General features: G+C 34.3%; 1 protein-coding gene across 1 annotated transcript; it reads left to right on the top strand.

Annotated features, from left to right (window-relative positions):
* Positions 1–3,333: 3,333 nt before the first annotated feature.
* On the top strand, positions 3,334–22,022 carry LOC129797284 (uncharacterized). The gene is made up of 5 exons (XM_055839689.1): positions 3,334–5,119; positions 17,387–17,485; positions 17,610–17,671; positions 18,720–18,798; positions 21,324–22,022. Exons 1-5 carry the CDS (start codon positions 4,259–4,261, stop codon positions 21,936–21,938), a joined length of 1,716 nt encoding a protein of 571 aa, XP_055695664.1. The 5' UTR covers positions 3,334–4,258; the 3' UTR covers positions 21,939–22,022.
* Positions 22,023–22,157: the final 135 nt, after the last annotated feature.

Below are 22,157 nucleotides of genomic sequence, written 5' to 3'. Positions count from 1 at the left end.
TCTATGGTCTATACAATTTTCTCTTTGAACGCACTGTGATTTATTGCAAAGCCTCGAGTGGTTGTAAAAAAACATAGTCAATATTTATTGTTATTTATTCACTAATAGAGCAATTTTTTGTTCATAATTCGCTGTTAAAGAATTATCACAAGATAGGTCAATGGAAGATGAAAAACACAAAATGTAAAGTAAGGTAATTTATATTTTATTATATTATAGAGAAAAAAAGAAAACACTCTTTCCATTTGATTTTATTGGTTGTATTGGTATTACTGAAGAAACTCTTGGTTTTAAGCTATTCAGTGAGTTTTCATTTTATTTTCAATATGCTGCTTTTTACTCACATATACGACTTCTTTTTTTTTCTTTTTCTCTTCATAATAATAAAATATAAAAACAATAAATTCCTAAAGCAATATCCCATTAATCGACACCTCCGATCGACGTGAAATTTTCATGTACAATGATGTTTATCTTCTTTGGCACAGTTTTGATGGTGAAACATCAAAATCTCGTCAAAACATCAAGGGAAAATCTTTCGCGTGTGGCTTATCTCACGCGGGTTAGTTTGCTGGACAAAAGAATCACTCATACAACTTCTCCTGATGGGAAGAGTTTTTGAGAAGATGTTGAGAAATCAAGGAAGAAAAATTACCAAATTGTCACTCGAAATTCTTTTGTGATCTCAATCGTGCGTGCGTTCCGGGAGAAAAGGCGCACATAATCAAATTTCCATCAGACAATTGGGTTTTTTTTTTCATTCTTCAAACGACAAGACTGGCGCTCTCAATTCACCCAAAATGAGCTTCAATGGGAGAATTTCATTCAATGGCCAATGGGACATATTTCGCGAATTCTTTTTTTTTTTTGGTCATCACGAAAAAAAGAGAGATCCAGGGAATGGGGAAGTGATCAGTTTTGGGAAAAATGGGGGCCTTTTGTTGCCATTTGGCAGAGAGTCACACTCTTTTGTGCTGAGGCACACACGAGTGGAGTTCTATGAGCGTATAGCTCTATTGAAATGATTAATTGTGATGTGTTCCACTCTACACAAATTATAATTATCAATCACTATAATCAGATGAGAAATGCCATAGAGATGGGAAATCTATTGAATGAACCTCCACCAATTTTGCGCTGGAGGAAAAGAGGCATCCAGAGAGTCTTGGAGGTGCAAGCTCATACAATCCAACAATCACCTTTATAGTTTGTGCCTTTCATTGTCTTCAAACGGCAAAATTGGAAGTAACGGACCCATAAGACGGGAGACTATATCTTTTCCCGGCATCACCTTCATTCAGGTGGTAACTGAGGCATCGATTGCCATCGATATTCCACCAAAAGTGCGATGAAAAACTTTAGCATAAATCGACATAAAATGATTTTCCATTGAAATGCATTAGAATATAGCAATTTCATTTGATGTGTCTCCATTTTATTACCTTTTTCCCTCCTTCACATACCGCACACATGCAGCAAATTCATCATCTTTTCGCGCAATTGTCTTCATACATTGTCATCATGTCGTTTTGTTGTATGTATTAATTTTAATTATTGACTTTTAATGGCACGCTAAACTCCCTTTTGTGCACCGAAGAGTCAATTGAAACAAAGAAAATAAACTTTAGAAATAGAGAGTTTTTCTCGTGGATTTCACAGAACTACAACCAACTCTATATTTTCTACACGAGGGCGTTCTTTTCCACATAATTCGTTCCACCCGGAGAACAATATTTGCTTTCGGCGCCTATTTTCCTTCCGGCCAATTTCCTATTTGCATTTGGGGTTCCTCAGTGCTCTTTAACTACAGCACCACCCCCGGCACCCCAATAAAAATGTACAATAAAAATTAATTAATGGCATACATGTATGTATATGTACTAAAGAGTAATAAAATTTAAATTTATGCAAGAAGGTCCCCTACACTGAAAAAAATGGCAATGAAATTTTTCTAAATTATTTTAGTTGTATTTTACAACAAAGTCAACCAACTTCTTTATAAAGTATGTTAATCTTGTAATTAAAGACAATTTTCACAACATTTCTTTTTTAAAGAATATTCTCATGATTCCCGACACACTTTTTTTGGAATCTTTGGAACAAAACAGACGGGTATTGTTTTACAAACTCTACCTAATATAGCCATGATTCTATTTTCCGCAATTACATCCGAAATTACCAAATTACTGGGCAATTTTTGAGCAATCTTTCGGTTAATTTTTTTTTCAGATTGCATATCTTAATTACGCGAGAACCTTTTCATCTAGGGCTTTCAATGCGATCCATAGAAAAAGAAACATGGAAGTCATGTCCTAAATCATCACGCATCCATCTTGGAGTTTTTATTGTTTCCACGCAGCAATAAATTTTAGTGCTTGAGTAAGGATCTCGTATAGAGGCTGTTAAAACTCCTGAAAAAGTTGCAATTTATACCTTATATTCTACAAACACTTTGGAACGCCTTCAAATAATTTATTCTTCTTAAAGCTTTCTATGCGGCTCCTTCTCAAGCATACACACCAATAATTTCCCACTGAAATACTCGTGAAAAAAGCCCTTAATTTCATTTCATATTTGAACCGTTTAGACTTTCCTTCCATAAGTCTTGTAAACCTCATTAGAATTTTTTCGCTGTGCTCTTCAAGATCATTTCATTAAATTGAATGTTTCCATGTTCAAGCGCATATAGAGACGTTCTGCTTGCAATAAAAAGCTAAACTTCAATTTGTTGTATTTGTTTACTTTCAATAATTTATTCGAGAAAAAAATTTAGAGGGAGCGCATGTGCATGGGATAATGGGCGAAAAAGGAGGAAAAGGCTAGATCCGTGATTTCTTGGCTTGAGACAAAACACATTCTCTCGCATACATCAGTCTCTATGCTCGATATTCTTTAGATATGCTCACAGATATAGTAATTGAGTTCAATCTTCTATAGAGGATATGTAAAATTGAAATTTCTATGATTCGCTCAATAAATGGTAAGCTGCCCTAAGAGTGATAACTTACAAAAATTACCTTAGTAAAGTGGGTAGTAAATAGAGGATTCCAAAACTAAAGGTCAATTCTACGATAACTTCAAAATTATACAATTTACATAATATTCAATTATAGTGAAATTTGCGTCAAAAATGTAGCAAAAATTTGACTCGCACTACGCAGTAAACCAGTATGGTAACATAAAAATCAGTGTTACAATAACGTTTCCACTCTTGGTGAGCTTAAGAGCCCCGTATTGGGCCTCTATATGAGAGAGAGATAAATCTGTTGCAGTATATGAGCAAGAGAAAGACATGGTAACACGAAGAGAAGATTGAAAGAAGGGGCTAAACTTAAGAAGTGGAGGAAGCATTAAAAGCAGTTGGAAGGCCATTGACTAGAACATTTATTATGGAACCTTCGCGTCGTTAAAGTCTCTCTTGCATTGAATGCTCTACTTCAAGTGCCACTCTCAAGTATTGTTTTTTTTTTAAATATATACAAATAATTTCCCGTGTGCTTTTCCGAGACTTTTCTTGTGTGAATTTGCCTCGTCATTGGATCTTGAGAAAAATTTCCCAACAGGACATTTCTTACACATCTCCATCGCATCGACCTCCATCATCAAGTACCGGAACAAATTTTTACAAAGTGAAGTAAAGACAAATAAAATTGACTTGGTGGATGATTTGCAGAAAAAGGAATAATATACATTGTGTGCCCTAAAGTTAGAGAGACAATATTACCTGCAAAAATGAACAATTAATTGAAATAACTGTCGATGTAACGTAAATAATTAATTATGATTTTGGATCAGTGAAATAAAAGTTAGTTCAAGACATAATTACATGTATAACTCGGTGGAATGATGTTCAAAGTGAATTCTACTCACAAATACAGTTCTTAACTTTTATCTCTCTTTCACACTCTTCACTTCGTAATTTTTACCTCAATCAGCAAATTGAGAAATTCTTGTGAAAAACCGTAATAATCTTTCATGTTGTGATACTATTTTAGTTTATAATAAAACCAACCACTCCTTCGTACATCAAGTGAAAAAAAAGAAAGAATTACCATTAAATTGTTTCGATAACTTCTTTTTTCTCATTTCTAACACCTCACACTGCATCTATCACGGTCAATTAATAATTCAATTTTCGACCAATATAAACATCTAGTAGAATAAATTAGTTGCGTAGGTGTGCGTGTTCTATTTTTTCGGGGAGAGGGAAGAAAAAAACAACACCTGTGTGGCAGTATAAGAAAGTTGGAGTGCTAAAATGGTAACGGTGGTGCTTAGATATTTACTGATGAGCACCCTTGTGCTACTGGTGAGGAGTGAGACTGTGAATTTTCCGGGTGTTGTGGAACAAATTAGGACAAATCGGCATAGTCGTGTGAGTCGGGATTTCGTGGATCAGAATGAATATATTCCCGTGAAGACAATCACGAGTGCTCCCACGAGGGCTCCTGCCGAAGATGCGGTGGAGCATCTCAAGGAATTTATTCATGTGAATCCAGAAACACTGACGGCACAACAGAGACGTCTACTGGAGCAAATTGTGGATAGAGTAGCACGATACGGTGGATTAATGGTGACTAACAAAATTCCAGTGGAATCCAACGGTGATGAGGATGCACAAGCGAGAGCTCATCCAACACGGAGCGGTATTAGAAACAAGACTAAATCAACCACCACTAAGAGGCCATCGTCCGTGATGGTAACAAAGACCGTACAAAAACAGTCAACGTCTTCCGCATCACCGGCGCAATCTGCATCAACAGCGTCACTAAATCAATCAGCCACGACTGCAAAAGCCACTCAGAAGCCGCTCACGAGGCAAAAAGTCAAGCAACCACCAACCACAGATAGTGGAGATTTTTCGCAATTCACCACACTCACTCCATCGGTACCACCTACGAATCACGAGGTGAAGACCACAAGCGCAACAAGCAGGCACACGGTCAAACCATCGGAATTATCATTCTATGATTACAATGTAACGGCTTCGGCACTCATTGAGAGTCTCTCGAAGCCCAATTCTGTCGCCTACCAGCAACGGATCCGATTGCCAGCGCCTTCCGTATCCACCCATCATCACCAGACGCCACCAACCAATGCCACAAAGAACAAGCTCCAGGTGAGTCTCTTGCTGATCAATTCCCGAGGGGTGAATAACTGATACATTTGCGCATCCCATGTTGTGTATACATATATTTACTAGATACTCTCACCCATTGATTACCTTCTCATTTCCCGATTGAACCCGTAACATATTATCGTAAATTATCTTTCCATACACGTATAAGACTATGTATGTTATAAGCATACATTAAATCGTGTAATCCATATATCTCGTCACTAAGAAACCGAGCAAGACTTTACCTCTATTGAGAAAATTATCAATTTAAAAGATCGATAAAATGGTAATTTAATACGCTTGCCCTATAGAAGTCACCCACTCATTTTCAATGCGAAAACAAATCTCAATTTGCGATTAAATTGTGATGCGTTTTTGCGTGAGTTTTCTATAGAAAATTACGGCGGTGACGCTGCAGCATCAAAAGGTGTTCGAAAATTCTAAATTAAGAAGCAATTTTATTGTACAAAAAAAAAGAATTTTTTATAAATTTCTTAAATTACAGATCATTACTATTGATGAAGAATAAATCGTTTAACATTACAGGTTTTTTTGCTAGAAGAAAAGAGACTTGGTTTTCGTTTATACGAAATGCAAATCTTTAAAGGAAAAATAATTCTTCAAAAAACCGTATAGCATATGATACAAGTATCATATTTGATATCTTCTGGTTTTAAATGTTTATTTGAAAGTATGTAATAAATAAAAATTCGTTACTTAAATCTGTTTCGTATTTTTAAATACTTATTTTGATGAGCCAAATAAAGCAGATTCTATTTGTAAAAAAATAAGAACACGCACATAAGATACAACACAAAACAATTTAAATGATCATAAATACCAAAGAAAGGTATTCTCTACAAAAAAAAAACTAATGCAGCTGTAAAGCTTACAAAAGATCTTGCATTCTAGCATGCATATAGGAGAAATAAAAGTGACTGAATTGTGTGAAATTATACAAGACAAAATTGCTATCAAATAATGCATTTATTGCGTGGAGTTTATAGCCCCCTCGTAAAGTCTTTTTTTATAACACGTGAATACCTCGAGAAATAGAAGAAAATTGTTTGAGAAACTAGAGAAATCAGATAAATGTATTAAAGTCTAACATCATTTATTTAGTTTTGACTTTGCATATATTTGAAAATTTAAAAAAAAAAACAACAGTCTGATGCATTTCTTGTTCTCTTTTCATACAATTCGGTGGACATTTGTTCTTATGGAGAACACGAAAATCTCATTGAAAACCCATTTACCCAGTGAACGTTCAATTTCCTCGGCAATTTGTAGGATAACCCCCATTCTAACATTTCTCTACCCATCTCACCTATATATTTTCTCATACCAAATGTGAATAAAATGACCTAACATGCATATACTATGTGAACGTTTGCAATGAAATCAATGACCATTATTCTCACCAGATAAGTACCCCTTTGCATTCACCCAATTGCAATGTCGTGATTTTATCAGCAATCTTGACAAAAAATGATATAAATATGTCACGTATGGCACACAGAGAACACTTCTGGGCGAATGGTGTGTGCCTTCCAAATGCTACGGAAGAGGGGTGTGATAAGAGGTTTTTGTTTCATTGCAAGTACCACAAAGATCTCTTTCTCTTCTCTACAGCAGAAATCGCCATGCAATCGGGCGCGCTTCTTTTCTTATTCCCACTTTATATGTAGCAACACCATAATGTATGAAAAGCACATAGCAATGCATACGAAAGAAGAGTATTAAAACGTGATGTTGAACTTTTCCTACTGCAATATTCTTTATAATATTGTGGAGAGGGCAAATGGGGAGGGAAAGGTATACCTTTACATATATGTATGTTGTACATATATATATATAAAAGAATGAGCATTAGACAAGCTCCGTTGAACAAAGGAAGAGGAATTTGTTTTCATTCTCGTACAAAATAAAAGTCCATTTCTGACATTATTTATTGAGTCATTGAGCTCGGAAATCCTGGGAATTTTGCTCCATTTTCCACATCAAAGCATTTCAACACATTATGTCACGATGCGTGCAGAGATTCACGCAGAATGATTCTGTTCTTGTCTGTTCTTTACACCCTTTATTCTTATCGCCAGAATTGTTAATTAATTTAATTTTCATTGGCACTTTAGCATGTGAGAATTTATTGCACAACTTCTTACACTAATTTGATGGATGGTGTACTTTGCATGCTCCATCGAGGAGGAAATTCTTAAAGTGAAATCTATATCTACGTTTTTGTTATTCTTACACGCGGAAATAGATAGAGTGGTAATACGTGATATATACATATTTTATAAAAAAAAAGGAGAAAAAATTTCATTTAAACAAGAAGTCGAGAGAAAAGAATGTTAAAAGACATGAAAATTTTAAAAAGTTCTACAATGTAGTAGCCACATATTTCTCATTCATCATCAAATAAGATTAAATTTATTCTTTAGGCATATAAAAAAAAATACAATGAATAATTTCCCATTACCCGAGAAGAAAAGAATGTAAAAGAGAACATAATACAATTGACAAATTTATATATTCTTTCAACACTACTTCCCAACATATGATGGCAAGGCAAGTATAAGGAGAAGATGATGTAAAAGCCCTCCTAACTGACCTACGAATAAAGAATTTCAATAAGAATAATATTTCAACGTATTAAACGTGTAACAGTTGGAAATCAGACAGCCAACAACCAGACAGTGAGGAATTTAGTATCTTGCAATCTTTACCCAACTTCCTCAATGGGAGGAACACCCAGTAACATAACCATCAGCCTCACGTCCACATTATGTAGGTAGAGAAGAAAAAAAAACCAATGTAGAAAATCTTTATATTTAGCAATCACTCTCTTATGGTCCACTGTTCTTTACCCTTTGATGATGGAAATTGGTACCTACTAGGTAAAAAAAAAAACGAGAATATCAATGAAAGAGTATGAAAAATTGCTAAAATGACTGCTATATAGTAACCTTCATGTTCATTAACCATGACCACCAAGAGAGGCGACGTTTGTAAAATGAAACCTCTCAACATCAGACGGCATGTGAACTTCTCAGAAATTTGAGGATGAAAAGAGACGGAGAAATAGTCGGAAAAATGAGATTGTGTCGGAAAATGGAACTTTAGTAAATTGTATTTAATGCTTGCCATACCATCAAGTCCCAATGGTAACAATTCATCAACGGTGCTCATCGATATATTATGTGAGATGAAGAAAAATCAATTCGATATAGCAATTTATTGACACACAGCTCTGAATTGCTGACATGGAAATGGACCTTTTTTACATCTCACCTGTATCATTTGATTCGTCTTTTGATCTCCTTTTTTCTGATTATATCACACCTCTTTCTCTCTTTGCTACAACCATGAGGGGAGGACAATAAAAGAACGAAACCTTCGCATTAGTAAAGGTTATACACACACCATACTATTCTGTGAAAGTCTTTCTTCTCGCCAAGTGCTCTTATAGAAATTCCTCAAATGCCCGAGGAGGAAAATAGGAAGCATAAGAGATACTGAAAAATAAAAAAAAGAGAAGCCCCAAGACGGAAAGAGAAAAGAGAGAAGCCCCAATAAATGCGACAATGTTCCAACATCACAGCCATGGAGAAGCAATCAAGTTGGACAGAATTGCATGATGATGAAAATGAGTCAATAAGATGCTCTGTGCCGTGGTTAGAAAATCAGTCGGGTAAGAGATTATGCATTTGCGTATGCGTTTAATACGCCATCGAAGAATGGAAAGAAATACGCCTACTGACCTCATTTTGCTAGTGGAACAGCAAAATTCACACCATAATGCTCTTTCGCAGAATCTTAGAACTTCTTTAAACGCAAATTGAAACGCAAATTGCGCGCGCAGAGAAATTTTCATCGCTTTTTCCACAACATCTCTCTTCTTTTCTTTTCTTTTTCCTCCTCCTTCCTTTGGCACTACACGTGAAGGGCATCAAATGGTGTTAAATAATCATCATTGTAGATGTATGTATATGTTAATCGCGAGATGAAAAGAATTGAAAAGAGCATAAGGAGAGGGAGGCGCGAGAAAGACACCGCCAAAGACTCTCCGGGTGCACCACCTTAAAGGAAACGATTTGTGCTGCTCAGATTGTCCGTTAGAATTGTATCATGACTGCATTAAAAATACCATTGAATATTTCTTCCTCCATACCAACTTCTTGTAGCAACACTTGTAAGAAATTCATTCTCCCTTTTCATCCCATTCTCTTTGATGTATTAATTTTTAATGAAGAAGAATTAATTTTATCTCTGAATTATTTCAATGGATATAAACCTCTCTGGCGTGAAATTATATTTTATCGGGAGGAATTACCACGGAGTATCGACCTCTTATTTAGCGTTACAGAACATTCTCACCGTTGGACGCGAGCACATTGGAACCAAAAATTATTTTTCAACTACACAAAGTACCAATAAAACTATGTAACTTCTGTCTCTCACGATCAACATGGCTCCAAAGTGCTCTATATAACTTTTTTTTGAAAAAAAAAATTAGCAAAAATATCATCACGACACATGGATTTATATTCCTCACGGTCAGAACTATTGACTTTGACCTCGAAGATCGCGTGTGAAGAATCGTTTAAGGTCACTGTCACGTTTCACAAATTGGCTGCACCACGAATGAATTTTGCCTCAAACTAATTGTTAAAAAAAAAGAAGAAAAATATCAACAATTTCTCACTTCCTTCATACCAAACACTACCTTATCATCAGTCGAGAGATCTTATGAAAATATTACACAACAAGAACATTGTTAGAAAAAAAATACCAAGAAATTTTAAGAAATCTGAAAGAATCAAGGCAACAACACAATTTACTTGGTGGTAGAGCAGATGAGTTTTTCAATTATGTTATACGTCTTATACTCATTTATTACTTTCCTACTGTGAATCAATTGAAAATGTGAGGCAGGGCAATAAAAGAGCAAGAACTACAAATTTCCTTTTGAATACCATAAAGTACGGAAAACATTCTCAATAGCTACCTTATAAATATAATAAAAGAGTTATTTAACTTCGAATCATTCACTTAAGACATAAAATGGTGTAAGGTGAGTGTGAAAATAGTTATTAAAATAATTACTTAAACAATGCGTGTTCTCTTTCACTCAATTTGCGCGCCACTTTGTGAAGTTCTTGTATGCCCAGAGAGAGAAATATTCATATCTGAATGCTTTACTTACGCACCATCATCTAATATCTCACATTTTTAATAAAATAAATAACATTGGGGAAAATTTATACACTATGTAAAAAGATGGTCAGTATGCAATATTTTTTCTTCTTCACACTGTGAAGAAAGTCCACTTTCCGTATATAGAGAAAACTCACACATGATTTGATTTCTTTTTCACTTGAAATTCTAGAACGGTGTAATTAAATTAGATAGTTGGGCAGACATAAGGAAAAAGTGAAATTTTCTGCATTTCTTCCAAGAAAATAGAGGTATACTTTAATATCAACGCCTCTTCAGCTAGAAGTTCACCAATGCTAAGGTCTATCGAGTTCATCTGACAAAAGAGGAAATTCTGTGGTAAAAACAATCATTTTCTTGCTGCACGTTCCCCGAGTGTTTTCTCAATGAAAATTCGTCCAATTAAGCTTAATCCATGGGAGCAAGAGTTGTAGCAATTGAATTTAAATCTTTGACTCTTTTTTCCTCATCTTAGTGCCTGCAATTGAGTATATATAATATATACGAGGTAAATTGTCGCTTCGCTCCAATTTACCTCGCCCCGCTTCGCGGGGATTTGTTGCGCTTCGCGCAAATTTTAGATGGAGAAAATAATTGAGATGAAAAAGGTCCAATAGAAAAATTATTCGTTAGTAAAAATCGCCTGGTATCAGTAGTGTAGTCTCTGTACCAAATTTCATCACGATCGGATCAACGGTGTAGAAATGCATAGCTGTACAGGAACGAAATCCTTTCTTTATTATATAGATGGGCCATGCAAAATCTCCAACAGATATTTCAAAGAGAAAAAGTGAATTTCACACAACATTTAAGGCGCCAAATTCAAAAAGTAGTCAAAAAAGCATGAATTTTATATGAGGGCTATGAGAAGGGGGGCTCTGGGGGGAAAATGAATGCCGTTGGTAAAAACCGCCTGGTATCAGTAGTCTCTGTACCAAATTTCATCACGATCGGATCAACGGTGTAGAAATGCATAGCTGTACAGGAACGAAATCCTTTCTTTATTATATAGATAATTTCTTAGGTGAAAAACAGGTATTTACCACTTTATAAAATTTCCTCTGTATATATAGATGCACTCAATGGGCAAATTGATCCAGATTTTCAAGAATTTTTTATCCAGCATTTTATCTTCATTCAACCTCGTAATGTTCTTTCTCTCTTCAATAATAATCTCTTAGGTATGCCTGCCTAACACCTCTCCGTATAGACTTTCTTTCAATTGTGCAATGAAATCAAGCCCATTAACCGGATACATGCGGTGTCGAAATTTATCGCACGAGTAAAAGTAGATTGTGCAGTGTAAATATTTAAGAAGAGTATTTATAAAGTATCATGTGGCGAATAAATTTGAAACTATGAAATTGCTTTAACAATTAAACGCTCATTAAGCAGCAAATTTCACTCCGTCAAAAATTTTTACTGTCGCAAGTATAAATCATGCGGCCATAAAACTTTACTTTATTGATGCTACTGGAATACACTCTGCTGGTGTGGGCTATAAAGTACACATTTTTCCCCACAGCACCCCAGGTGTCATGGGAAGTGCACTGTGCTGAAGGTTGTGTCGTTTTCGAGAGTTTAAGCTTACAAATTGCTCGGCTATCAAGTACAGTTGCATATGACCTTAAAATTTTTATATACTTTTTATTTTTTTCATTAGAAATTTTATGAAAACTAATTATTTCATTCACAGAATTAGATTTTAAATGACTCAAATTACTCTTATTTTGGTTACAGACCTAAATTTTCTTGCATGGTTGGTTTAATATTTAAATGAAAAATTTTGAATTTGAGACTTTTACTTTTTATTATTTTCATCATCTGTTCAATTTGATTTCAAAACAAATCTCTAAAAAATATTTCAATAAATATCTTTATACGTGCTTAGGTAGACTAGTTTTCTGCAAATGCAAATAGTTTAAGGTTTTTTATATCGTCTTCTAAGGCAGCACAGCAAGTTTATGTGAAAACTATTATAGGAAATGAGATAAAGAGAGAAAATGAAATTATTTAGCAAAAAGAGAATTTAAACGCCCCGCGAAGCAACATCAACAGAAGCATAAGATAAGTGTTCTTTATACCGCAGAGTCTCTATGTAAATCGTCCTCATTCACTTGATTATTTAAGCGTTACATGTAATTATGTATGTCATGAGTACTCTCTGTGAATATTCAGGAAAAAAAACATAATTAAGATGACTGTGATTGTCTCTTTTAGGAATTTATTCTACTTCGGAGAGAAAAGCGGCAAAGAACAACCAAGGTTTAGCAACTCTCAAAGCACAATCTAGCCCACAAGCCACACACTGTGTATTTCCAATATTCAATATCATGAAGAAATTTTGTACGTTAAGACATCTAACAAAAAGTTAATTGATTTGCATTTCCCGCTGATCTTTCATCAATCATTATATTGCAATATCGTTCAGAGAAAATCAACTTTACATTGAAAATGGTACAAGAGCTAGCATAGAGTGCTACCTCTTAATAACAAATGAGTAGCGGTGTCACAAATTTGCGCTAAAAACTTTTTTATTTTTTTAAGAAAAATCGGTTAATGTAACTTGTTTTGGTATATATGAAAAAGAAAGAATCTGAAGAATAGACGAGATAAAAAAAATTAATACTTAATTCTCTCAGAATGCAGTTACAAGACACAATTTCTTGGGTTTTCTTTAATTTCTTATTGCTATACTCACTAGCACTATATTGTGAAAATAGACCTTTTGTTGTGCTTCTTTCTTTTACAGTGGGACCCCAGTACAACGACCACTCGGATGTACTCTTCACACCCATTATCTTCAATGCGCGAGAGTAGTATAACCAAGTGGTCGTTGTACTGGGGTTCCACTGTATATACGCATTATATTTTCGCTGCTGACTCCCAAATTAAATGCTAAGCAAGAAATTGGCATTCATGCGAACATCTCAATCTCAGCCTACCTACATACATAGTTTAACTTTTTATATTCGTCAAAATTCATTTCTTTTCTTTAATTCAATATGAGTAAGCAAAACTTTTTTTCCAAATATAAGTATGTCCTTAGTCCTATACATACTTTTTATTGTACATACAAGTTTAAAGCCCTTCAAAAGAGAAAACTCAAAGGGAAAAAAATGCGTGAAAAAATTATTCAGCCTAATACCTAAATGCCAAAGTGGGTTACTTTTTAGGTAGCACCTTAATTTCCATCATTAACCATTATTGCTATGTTTGACGATGATTTTGTGAAAACTTTGAAGAAGAAAAAAGTTCTCTCTCAACTGAAATCAATGCATATAGGCATGTGAAATGAAATTGAAGTTAATCAATGAAGAAATTCAAAAGAAAGCGAATCGTTTCATACAACAATTCCAGCTAAAGACCAATTCATTAAATTGATGAATTCATTCCCAAATTTCATTGGCGATTTTATGCCTCTTAGACGAATTTTCGTGGTCATTCAAATTATTTCCTCTTTTGCTTCCATCTATACAAAAAAAAGAGCAATATTTTTTAAGCACTTCATTATGAAGAAATGTGGGTCATTTCAAATTTATAGTTAAAAAATGAGTAATATTGATGGAAATTTTTATTTAATATAATTTTAGAAACTTTGGTAATTCTAGCCAGTAAGTAATTTTTAAAAAAAATGAAGAAGCCCTTTAGAGGTCGTAATAGGAAGCAAGATATATCTCTAAATAATGAATGCCCTTATAAAAAAATTGCTATCAAAAAACTCCATAAAAATCAACTATATGTTCTACGCAAAAGCTCTTGAAGCTTGATATATGCCTGCTTTGTATTTACTTTCAGGCAATCTAAAAATCTCCTAAAATTGTTACAATGCTGCAGGTAAATCATTCACACTTGCCAGTTTTCTGGCATAAGAAAATGTTCTTCTGTATATTCGCGGATTTCTGACCCCAATTTCCAAAAATAATTAGGGAAAAGTCACAAAAGTGTGAATTTCTTAAGCAAAAATTGAACATCATATCACATTCACTATCTTTCCATTGTTATTAATTCTAAAAAGAAAGAAGTTTGGTCTGAAATTTGCCTCATTGTGCAAACAATGTAATGTTCATTTCTTTTTTGAATAAATTCTTACCCATCTACCTCAATTTTTGTGCAAATTTATTGGCAAACATTGCAAAATTGTGTCATAATCTACAACTTTGTTCATCACGTGCGAAACTCTGCATTGAATTCTCTCATCTTTAATTTTTTTCTTTCTTTATTTCAGCCCCCATCTGGGCTCTTGTTCACAACGATCGCATCATAAAAACGTTAAAGTAAATAAAAGCAGTAGAATTGAAGATGGAGCGGTAAAATTAAATTTGAGAAAAGGCAAAGAAATTTTTCATATTTGTAGACCATAACGAAGATAATTTTTTTGAGAAATCGTAACTAAAAATAAACGCAGCATCAAACGAAATATTTGTTACAACTCGTGTTCTTTTTACATACATATACCCACCCCCATAATCAAGATTGTTCACATCGAAAAAAGAGCAATCAACAGGTGTTTTTATTGTTGATCATCCATAATAAAATAACATTGTATGAGAGAAAAATTGGCAAAATCTGTTTTTATTTTTTTTCTCTCTCTATTTAGTCTGCATATTTTGCACATAATATGTTACAGTTGGGCAAGAGAATGAGAGTAAAACAAAAAAAAAGGCAAAGTAAAAGCGTGATGATAACAATACATAATCGTTGCAATTTCATTGTTTGCTAATAAATGTCTTTTGCGGTCAATGAGTATTAAGAAGAGAGACATAACACGGCTTAACTTTGCATAATTAATTTTTTCCTACTTCCATTGCCATGCTCTTCTTTGTCTCCCATATGCCAACCTAATCTCATCTCTGTATGTAGTAGATTTTAATTATACAGGTCAAGATACAGGTACATTCATTCTTACATAGAATGCCTAGCGCCCTCACAATCCACATCTTTATAATACATTAAGATGAAATGGTCAGATTTTCAATTAAATCCACGTTGAAAATTTAATCAACATTAAAGAAAGTTTTCAACTGCAAGCGCATGTTTGTTGAAGATGAAAATATTCGATAAATGGGATTCTTTGTGAGGAGAAAGGACAAGTATTTGGTATAAATTGCTCATTTAGCACGAGAGCACACAAAAGCATGCCACTATCTCCAATGCCTCCGTTCTCCAGAGAAATTCTCAAAATAGAATTAATTTACATTCTATCTATGGTCTCTTGGTAATGTTTAAAATTCACTTAATGAGTGAAACACGATTCCGTGATAGGATAGATTAGTCTCTCAATTAACTTCACTTTTTCTACCATTTACGCATGCACCTGGGGTTTATTGTTCTGCATCGAGCGACATGAACTTGACTTTTGTATTTAATTACACAAGCGTGTAGTAAATTCACCTTATGTATGACAGAGATGAGAAATTGGTGTTCTCACAGTTTCCTCAATGAATAAACTTCTTTTTGACATTCCATCCATCAATTGTTGTATGATGTAATTTAGAGAATTATTTACTGTTAAAACCGTTTTTCTTTCACCAAAAGCAATGACTTTTTTCGTAGACAAATTGCGTTAATGCTTGTGATTTTGACCTCAAAAGAGATAAATCAATTGAAGTCCCAACAATGGGACATTTCTCTATATACACGAAGATCATCAGCTTTATAGAAATTCTCATGAAAGTTCTTAAGTCTTTTTTTTTGTGAACAAAAATTCTTTGAGACCTTTTTTTAACCCAAAACTGTTCATTTTTTTCTTAGACTTCTTTGAAAGTGGTTAGGTAACAAGAAAATAATTTTAATTTCAAAGTAAAATGTACTTACTTTAAACAAGCAATATGTAAGACATTTCATTTAGTGATAATAATCACTCTCTTAATAATCATGATTAAATAATTAATTACACGCTGAGACAATTACCCATGGAACGACACGTAATTTATCAGCACTTTATCACACATTCATTAATTGGCTTTTATCCCCTTATGAGAATGAGATATAGTATGTACTTCATAGCATAAAATGAGCGGCATTTTTGTATCCATTTCACCTCCTTTCCATCTGTTGGATTTCCTATATAAATTGAGTTTATGTTGTAGGTATTATAGTAAGTTGAACTTAGGAGGTAAATGGTGCTCATAACTTTCAGTCATCTGTAGGAAAAATATAAATTAGAGTAAGACGTGTTGAAGCAATTATGAATCATCTTTCCGGACATAACAAATGATTCGATCTCCCTAATGAAATCATTAGCTAACATTTATATACAGGAATGTCAGTAAGTTCTCATTTTTCGCCTCATCTTTCCCAAAGATTAGTAAGGAGAGGGGGGGGGGGAGAATAATTGAAATTCAAGCTCAAATAATCTCTAATGAATCCAGCATTTGACTCAATGTCTATATAGATATGTTGTATTGGATGGTACGGAAAAATTAAGAATGGGAACTTCATATATTGTGTCATGAAAATGTACGGTAGAAGCCCACAATTTACAATCTCTCCATTAATCATTCGACACAGAAAAACATTAGAGAGTGTTTATTATGTTTGTATGCTGTGAAGTCAAGATTCTTTTTTTTCCTTCATCATCCTCATCGTCCAAAGTGCTTCCGACATTCTATACGTGATCTTTCTTCACCTTCTTTCGCTTTTTCTTTTACCGTGATATGCGATGCTACCATTGTTGAGATAGAAAGTTACGGAAGGTTTTTTTTATATGTATAAAGAAACTTCTATGCAAGCATCACTAACAAAATTCGGCATGTCAATCTGCAAGATTGTTAGCAATACTTATCAAATTGAAAGAGTAAATGACCCACGAGATCATGCTGACTTCTAATATATAAGTGTGGTCGGCTCTTATACATAGTATATAATAAAGTCATAAAGAACACAGAGCGAATTGGAAACAATTCATGAGCATCTCCTGTGCGGTTTTTTGCGCAAATGGCATCCCATCCGCCAACATTCACAAAAGATGATCCATCAAGCAAAAATTAGATGGATGAACGATTGAAAGGAAAATGAAAATTTATTTCTTTTGTCTCTTCACAGCAAAAACCTCCAGCTACAGGAACTTCCAAACCAACCAAGTACCACTATTATCCACATAATCAGCATATTTATCTTCTGCCCGAGTGCGCTATTCAGCAGGTAAAATATCACACCGTGGCAGTGTGTTGAAGAAATTAATCCAATTACACATGTGATTTATTGGCATGCCTCTCTTTTTTTGCGCCTCTTCATCTCATCGTCATTATGTTATTTTCTTCCAAAGGTTTGCAATGCGGTCTACGTACGACTTAATTACACCCAACCCCTCTGCGCGTGTCCATCGAGGTAAGCAGCGCAAAATATCTTTAGTTCCATCGATCAGGATTTAAATTATGATGCTAATTCTGTCTTATATACCTACCACACAGAGATAACGATTTGAGATAAGATCCTTGTTTATAAACTCATCGCCTATGCGTGTGCCATATCTCTCCTCTCACTATACACTTTATCATGATACCTACATATATACATATACCTTTCAATACCATATAGTAATCAGATATGCTATCCAAACTCTATGTAGATTTTTTGCATCATTAGGAGAAATTTTCTTGCCAATTCTTCATGCATAAAATGCAAATCACAGATGCAATTAATTTATGCTTATTCGCTTTTTAGGAGAATTTATGCAAAAAAGATGCGTTGAGTTTTTTTTCTTTATAGTATAGTAAAAAAAAACTTTTACTATTCCCCCTAACATAAAACCTTCAATGCAATTATGTTATTCATTTAAGATACATGCACTTACACTGTTTTTTGCGGCACTGTAATGAAATTATCTTCTCATAAATTTAGGATAAAGATCTTTTGAGAGATATTCAAGCGGAAACATTACGTACGGTACATGCGAAAAGTAATAACCTTCAAAGATGAAAGTGATTTTTTTTTCTATTAATTTTTAATATTTATTAAACATTTTTGCTTATGAGCTTCTCAAGATTAATAACCTAATTAAATTATTTTTTATGCGTGTTTTGCACACTTTTATGCTCGTAAATATAATGATTTATTATTCCATATGACGCGGTGCTCCTCCTATTCTAGATAAAAGGCATTTTCAATGGAATAATAGGAATGAAGGGAAAAACATATTTTAATACTATCAACTTGTACGTGAACATTCATGAATATTTTTTTTAATAAAATAACATTTTTTTAATTCAAATGAGAAGAAGTACTTAAGCAATGCGGAAGTTATTTGTGTAACATTTAAATTTTAAATTATTAGATTTTTCCATGAAGTTAGAGAACATTATTAGACAATGTAATTTTATTTCTGTGGCTGAATAGAAATTTAACGGATGGACCTTTTGATTCTCTTCCACACCAGGTATAGAGATCCATGCTCAGCCAGTCTCAACGAAGATGACTTGCATACGACAAAATTGATCGGCGACAGGAGTAAAAAGGTAATAAATTCAATGCTAATACCCGTTAAGGTGACAAAAAGCACCATAAAAGAACCATCTCTAAAACACACTTTAATGCACGACTTTTCACACATTTCCGAATGGATTCGCTGCGAAAGGTTTCTCCTCATCACACATCTAGAAATTTCACAGAATGATTAGAAAATGTAAATTTCACAAATTTGTACCCTCATTGTCTCCATACAATAGAGTTTTACCTTCAATATCGACATGAGTGATGAGAAAAAAAATGTACTTCGCAGTGAATTTTCATGCGGAAATTGAAAGAAAATCTTGATGAATTATCAGATCTTTTTTTTTACACACAAATCCGCTGAAGAAAGTTTTTTTTCCTTCATTTGTAAAAGCTAAAGAAGTTGTATATTTACCATTGATGGGGAATTAATTAATAAATTTAATTGCTTTATGAGAAATGTGCAAAATGCTAAATTGAAAGTGATCCTCTCTGCGCAATTCAAATACAAAACTAATTTAAGTATCTCTCACTCGATTTTTTTTTGAAGTCTGTGATTAGAAATTTAGAAATATCTCCGAAGCATTGCCGTAAAATGATGTTTTAATTATTCTTAATAGTTTGTATAACTATCGTAATTTGCAAAATTGGCAAAAAATGTGACACACTCTCGCAACCCGCAGATTTACAAAAAAAAGCTTCTCTTTTACAGCCAAACATATATTTTCATTGATGCGCAGGGGAAATATATTGAGAGATCAACGTGCGCACGTTGTAACTTTTGTGATCCCATGGCGAATTCTTTGGTGAAAATGAGGGAAAATTATAAATGTGTACAGCAATTTAGCGTCGTTTTTCCGTTATAGAAACCCAAAGGAGGATACTTGTGAGAGATTTTTCAATCATACACTAGCATAAAGTGAGATGAAGAGAAAAATTGAAGGTTATAGAAATTATGAGCATTAGCATATATGAGCATAAACATCTTTTCCTACTTTGCAAACTCACATGATGCTTTTTATCCAACCGCACAAGCTCTTTTGTGGTTTTAGAAGAGAGATATTTTATTTCTCTACTCACTGAATCTCCACATGACCCACAATGAATGGATGGAGCAAATGTGAGGTACAGATTCATATCGCATTAACATAATTCTCGCTGCACAATCGAAAAATAATTATTAATAATCAATCAATAGGCTAAAATTGGAAAGGAGTATCTCTCATATGTCTCGGTATAGCGCATCCACCTGGAAATGTGCTTCGAAGTTGTGCTCAAAAGTGGCCATATAAAATTCTCTGCTTTTATCTCTCAAATAAATCGAAAATCATTCCTTTAGGGTCTCACAATGATACTGTCTCATACTTTTGGAATTTTTTAAAATGAATTGATTTGTTTTAAATGAATTTTTATTGAATTTTAGCAATTTGTTATGCATAAATCTATTGAAACAAATCCAAAAAAATATATCTCTTTTCTCTAAACATTTCTCTGTTCTCTCAAAATCAAATTTATCCAAAATAAGTTTCGCTCTTAATGGTTCATTTAACAAAAAACAGTTTTTTTAATCTTCAATCGTGACGATTTTCCAATATTCATTGTGCTCTTTCGGATTTTCTGCTGCCCCAATATGAAATCAATCATGGAATTTTTATTAAACATTATGTGTTAGGGAATGATGAGATAATTTGTATACGATTTATGAGCAACAGCATAATAGCAGAAGCCATAAATCGCAGAATTTTTATCCCATATTAGACGACCTTAGCCTATATTGTGTATTTCCGCTGGAAAATCAGATCAAAATGTCGATCGCAAAGAATAAAAATCAACAGTTTTCGATCATTTCGGTAGAAAGGCCATATGCAAGAGATTAAGAGGGATAATCCTGGGTATTACAGCAATGCTTATGCGGTATGATTTGAATATTTATGAGTGCTTGTTTTGTGTTAAAATATCACACCATCTCAATGAAGAACTGTTGAATGATCCCCGGGATCTTTTGTGTGGCTCTTGAATTCCCCATCCAATAATCGGCTAACAAATTAATCAAGTTCTTTCGGGAAATTAATATTATGCAATTAAATATTCAGATATTTAGCGTTCCATTTCTTGATGATATTCTATCCGCAATATTGCGGCTTCGTGCTGTTTTTGAAATCCATATGCTGGATGATCGTGGTTTGTGATCTTTCTACGATCTCAATAGCCAATCGCCCAAAACCAAACCGCAAAAATAAGAATGTCTCGCATGATTTCAAACAGCTAGAGATTTTTAGAAGATTTTCCACCCATTGCCACGACAATTTTCTTTTTTTCTCTCTCTCACAATTTTATGGTCATTACCTGAGTTTTTCTCAGCACTAGAACCCCTCATCTTCTTACATTTATTATTCTTATGATTTGCACAAGATTAGCAAAATGCATAAGTTTTTGCAGAGAAAGTGATGAGATTTTAATGGAAAACTCATTAGATTTCTAAACAATTCCCAAGACATGAAAATATTTTCCCGGAATTGAGAAATTAATGTGTGGAAAAATTTTCTTACAGGCCATAACCTTGGCCAAGACGTGCGAGTCAACCACAGAGATGCGTGAGTGTCGCGCCCCAAAAGATTGGTCCCTACTGGCGCTTCAGAACGTGAGAACGGGAAAATCGCATTACCTTGTCATCTGTCGCTGTCCGGATGGCTTTCGTCTCGATGGTCCCATGTCACATGATCAGCCCACGTACGCCAGCGTCCCCGGAATCCGGGTATTTGGAATGATGTGCGTGAAGCCAGGGTACTTTGTGAAGCACCCCACACAGAGTCAGCCACCAAAGCGTCGCCCCACGAGGCCACCATCTCACAAGTACACAGACAGTTACCACGAGGCACAGTACCAGGCCAACTACCAATATCTCAATCGTCCCGGAAGTCCTCTTCCCTTCACATCCACTATCTCAAGTCGACCGCAGTACCAAAACATCGTCAACACGTACAGCCGACGAACGCGCAATGGCACCTCCACGGAAGAGTTGGAAATGGAGGATACATCAGAGCAGGATGAGGAAGAAGACCTCGAGGATACGACGAGAAGCGAAAGGAGCTACAAGAGTTCAACACCCGAATTTCCCATTCATCGGATAAAGGAGCTAATAGAGCAACTGCAGTGGGATCAATAGACTAAAAAAAGCATTTCTATTAAGAAATTCTGTAGAAATTACCTATTTATTGAGTTTTACGGCAATATATCAAAATGTCTAGCATAATTTTCTTTTTATTTTCGTGATTTTCATTAACTTTTCTTTAATTTTTTTATGATCTTTGTCAGCGGTTGAAAACCGTTTCTACCTTATCATTTACGAAAATTCAAAATGTTCCTCTGGTGGCGGGTGAAAAAA

The sequence above is a fragment of the Lutzomyia longipalpis genome, chromosome 1 (genome assembly GCF_024334085.1).
Source record: "Lutzomyia longipalpis isolate SR_M1_2022 chromosome 1, ASM2433408v1".
Classification (NCBI taxonomy): Eukaryota; Metazoa; Arthropoda; class Insecta; order Diptera; family Psychodidae; genus Lutzomyia; species Lutzomyia longipalpis.
Note: the sequence above shows the minus strand (reverse complement) of the source record. Positions and strands in the feature narration are given on the sequence as shown.

Excerpts from the sequence above, each read along its gene's own strand:
- LOC129797284 (XM_055839689.1), top strand. The coding sequence starts at position 4,259 with ATGGTAACGGTGGTGCTTAGATATTTACTGATGAGCACCCTTGTGCTA. Across the intron at positions 17,672-18,719 it reads CTCTGCGCGTGTCCATCGAG|GTATAGAGATCCATGCTCAG; the intron begins GTAAGCAGCGCA and ends CTTCCACACCAG. Across the intron at positions 18,799-21,323 it reads TCGGCGACAGGAGTAAAAAG|GCCATAACCTTGGCCAAGAC; the intron begins GTAATAAATTCA and ends ATTTTCTTACAG.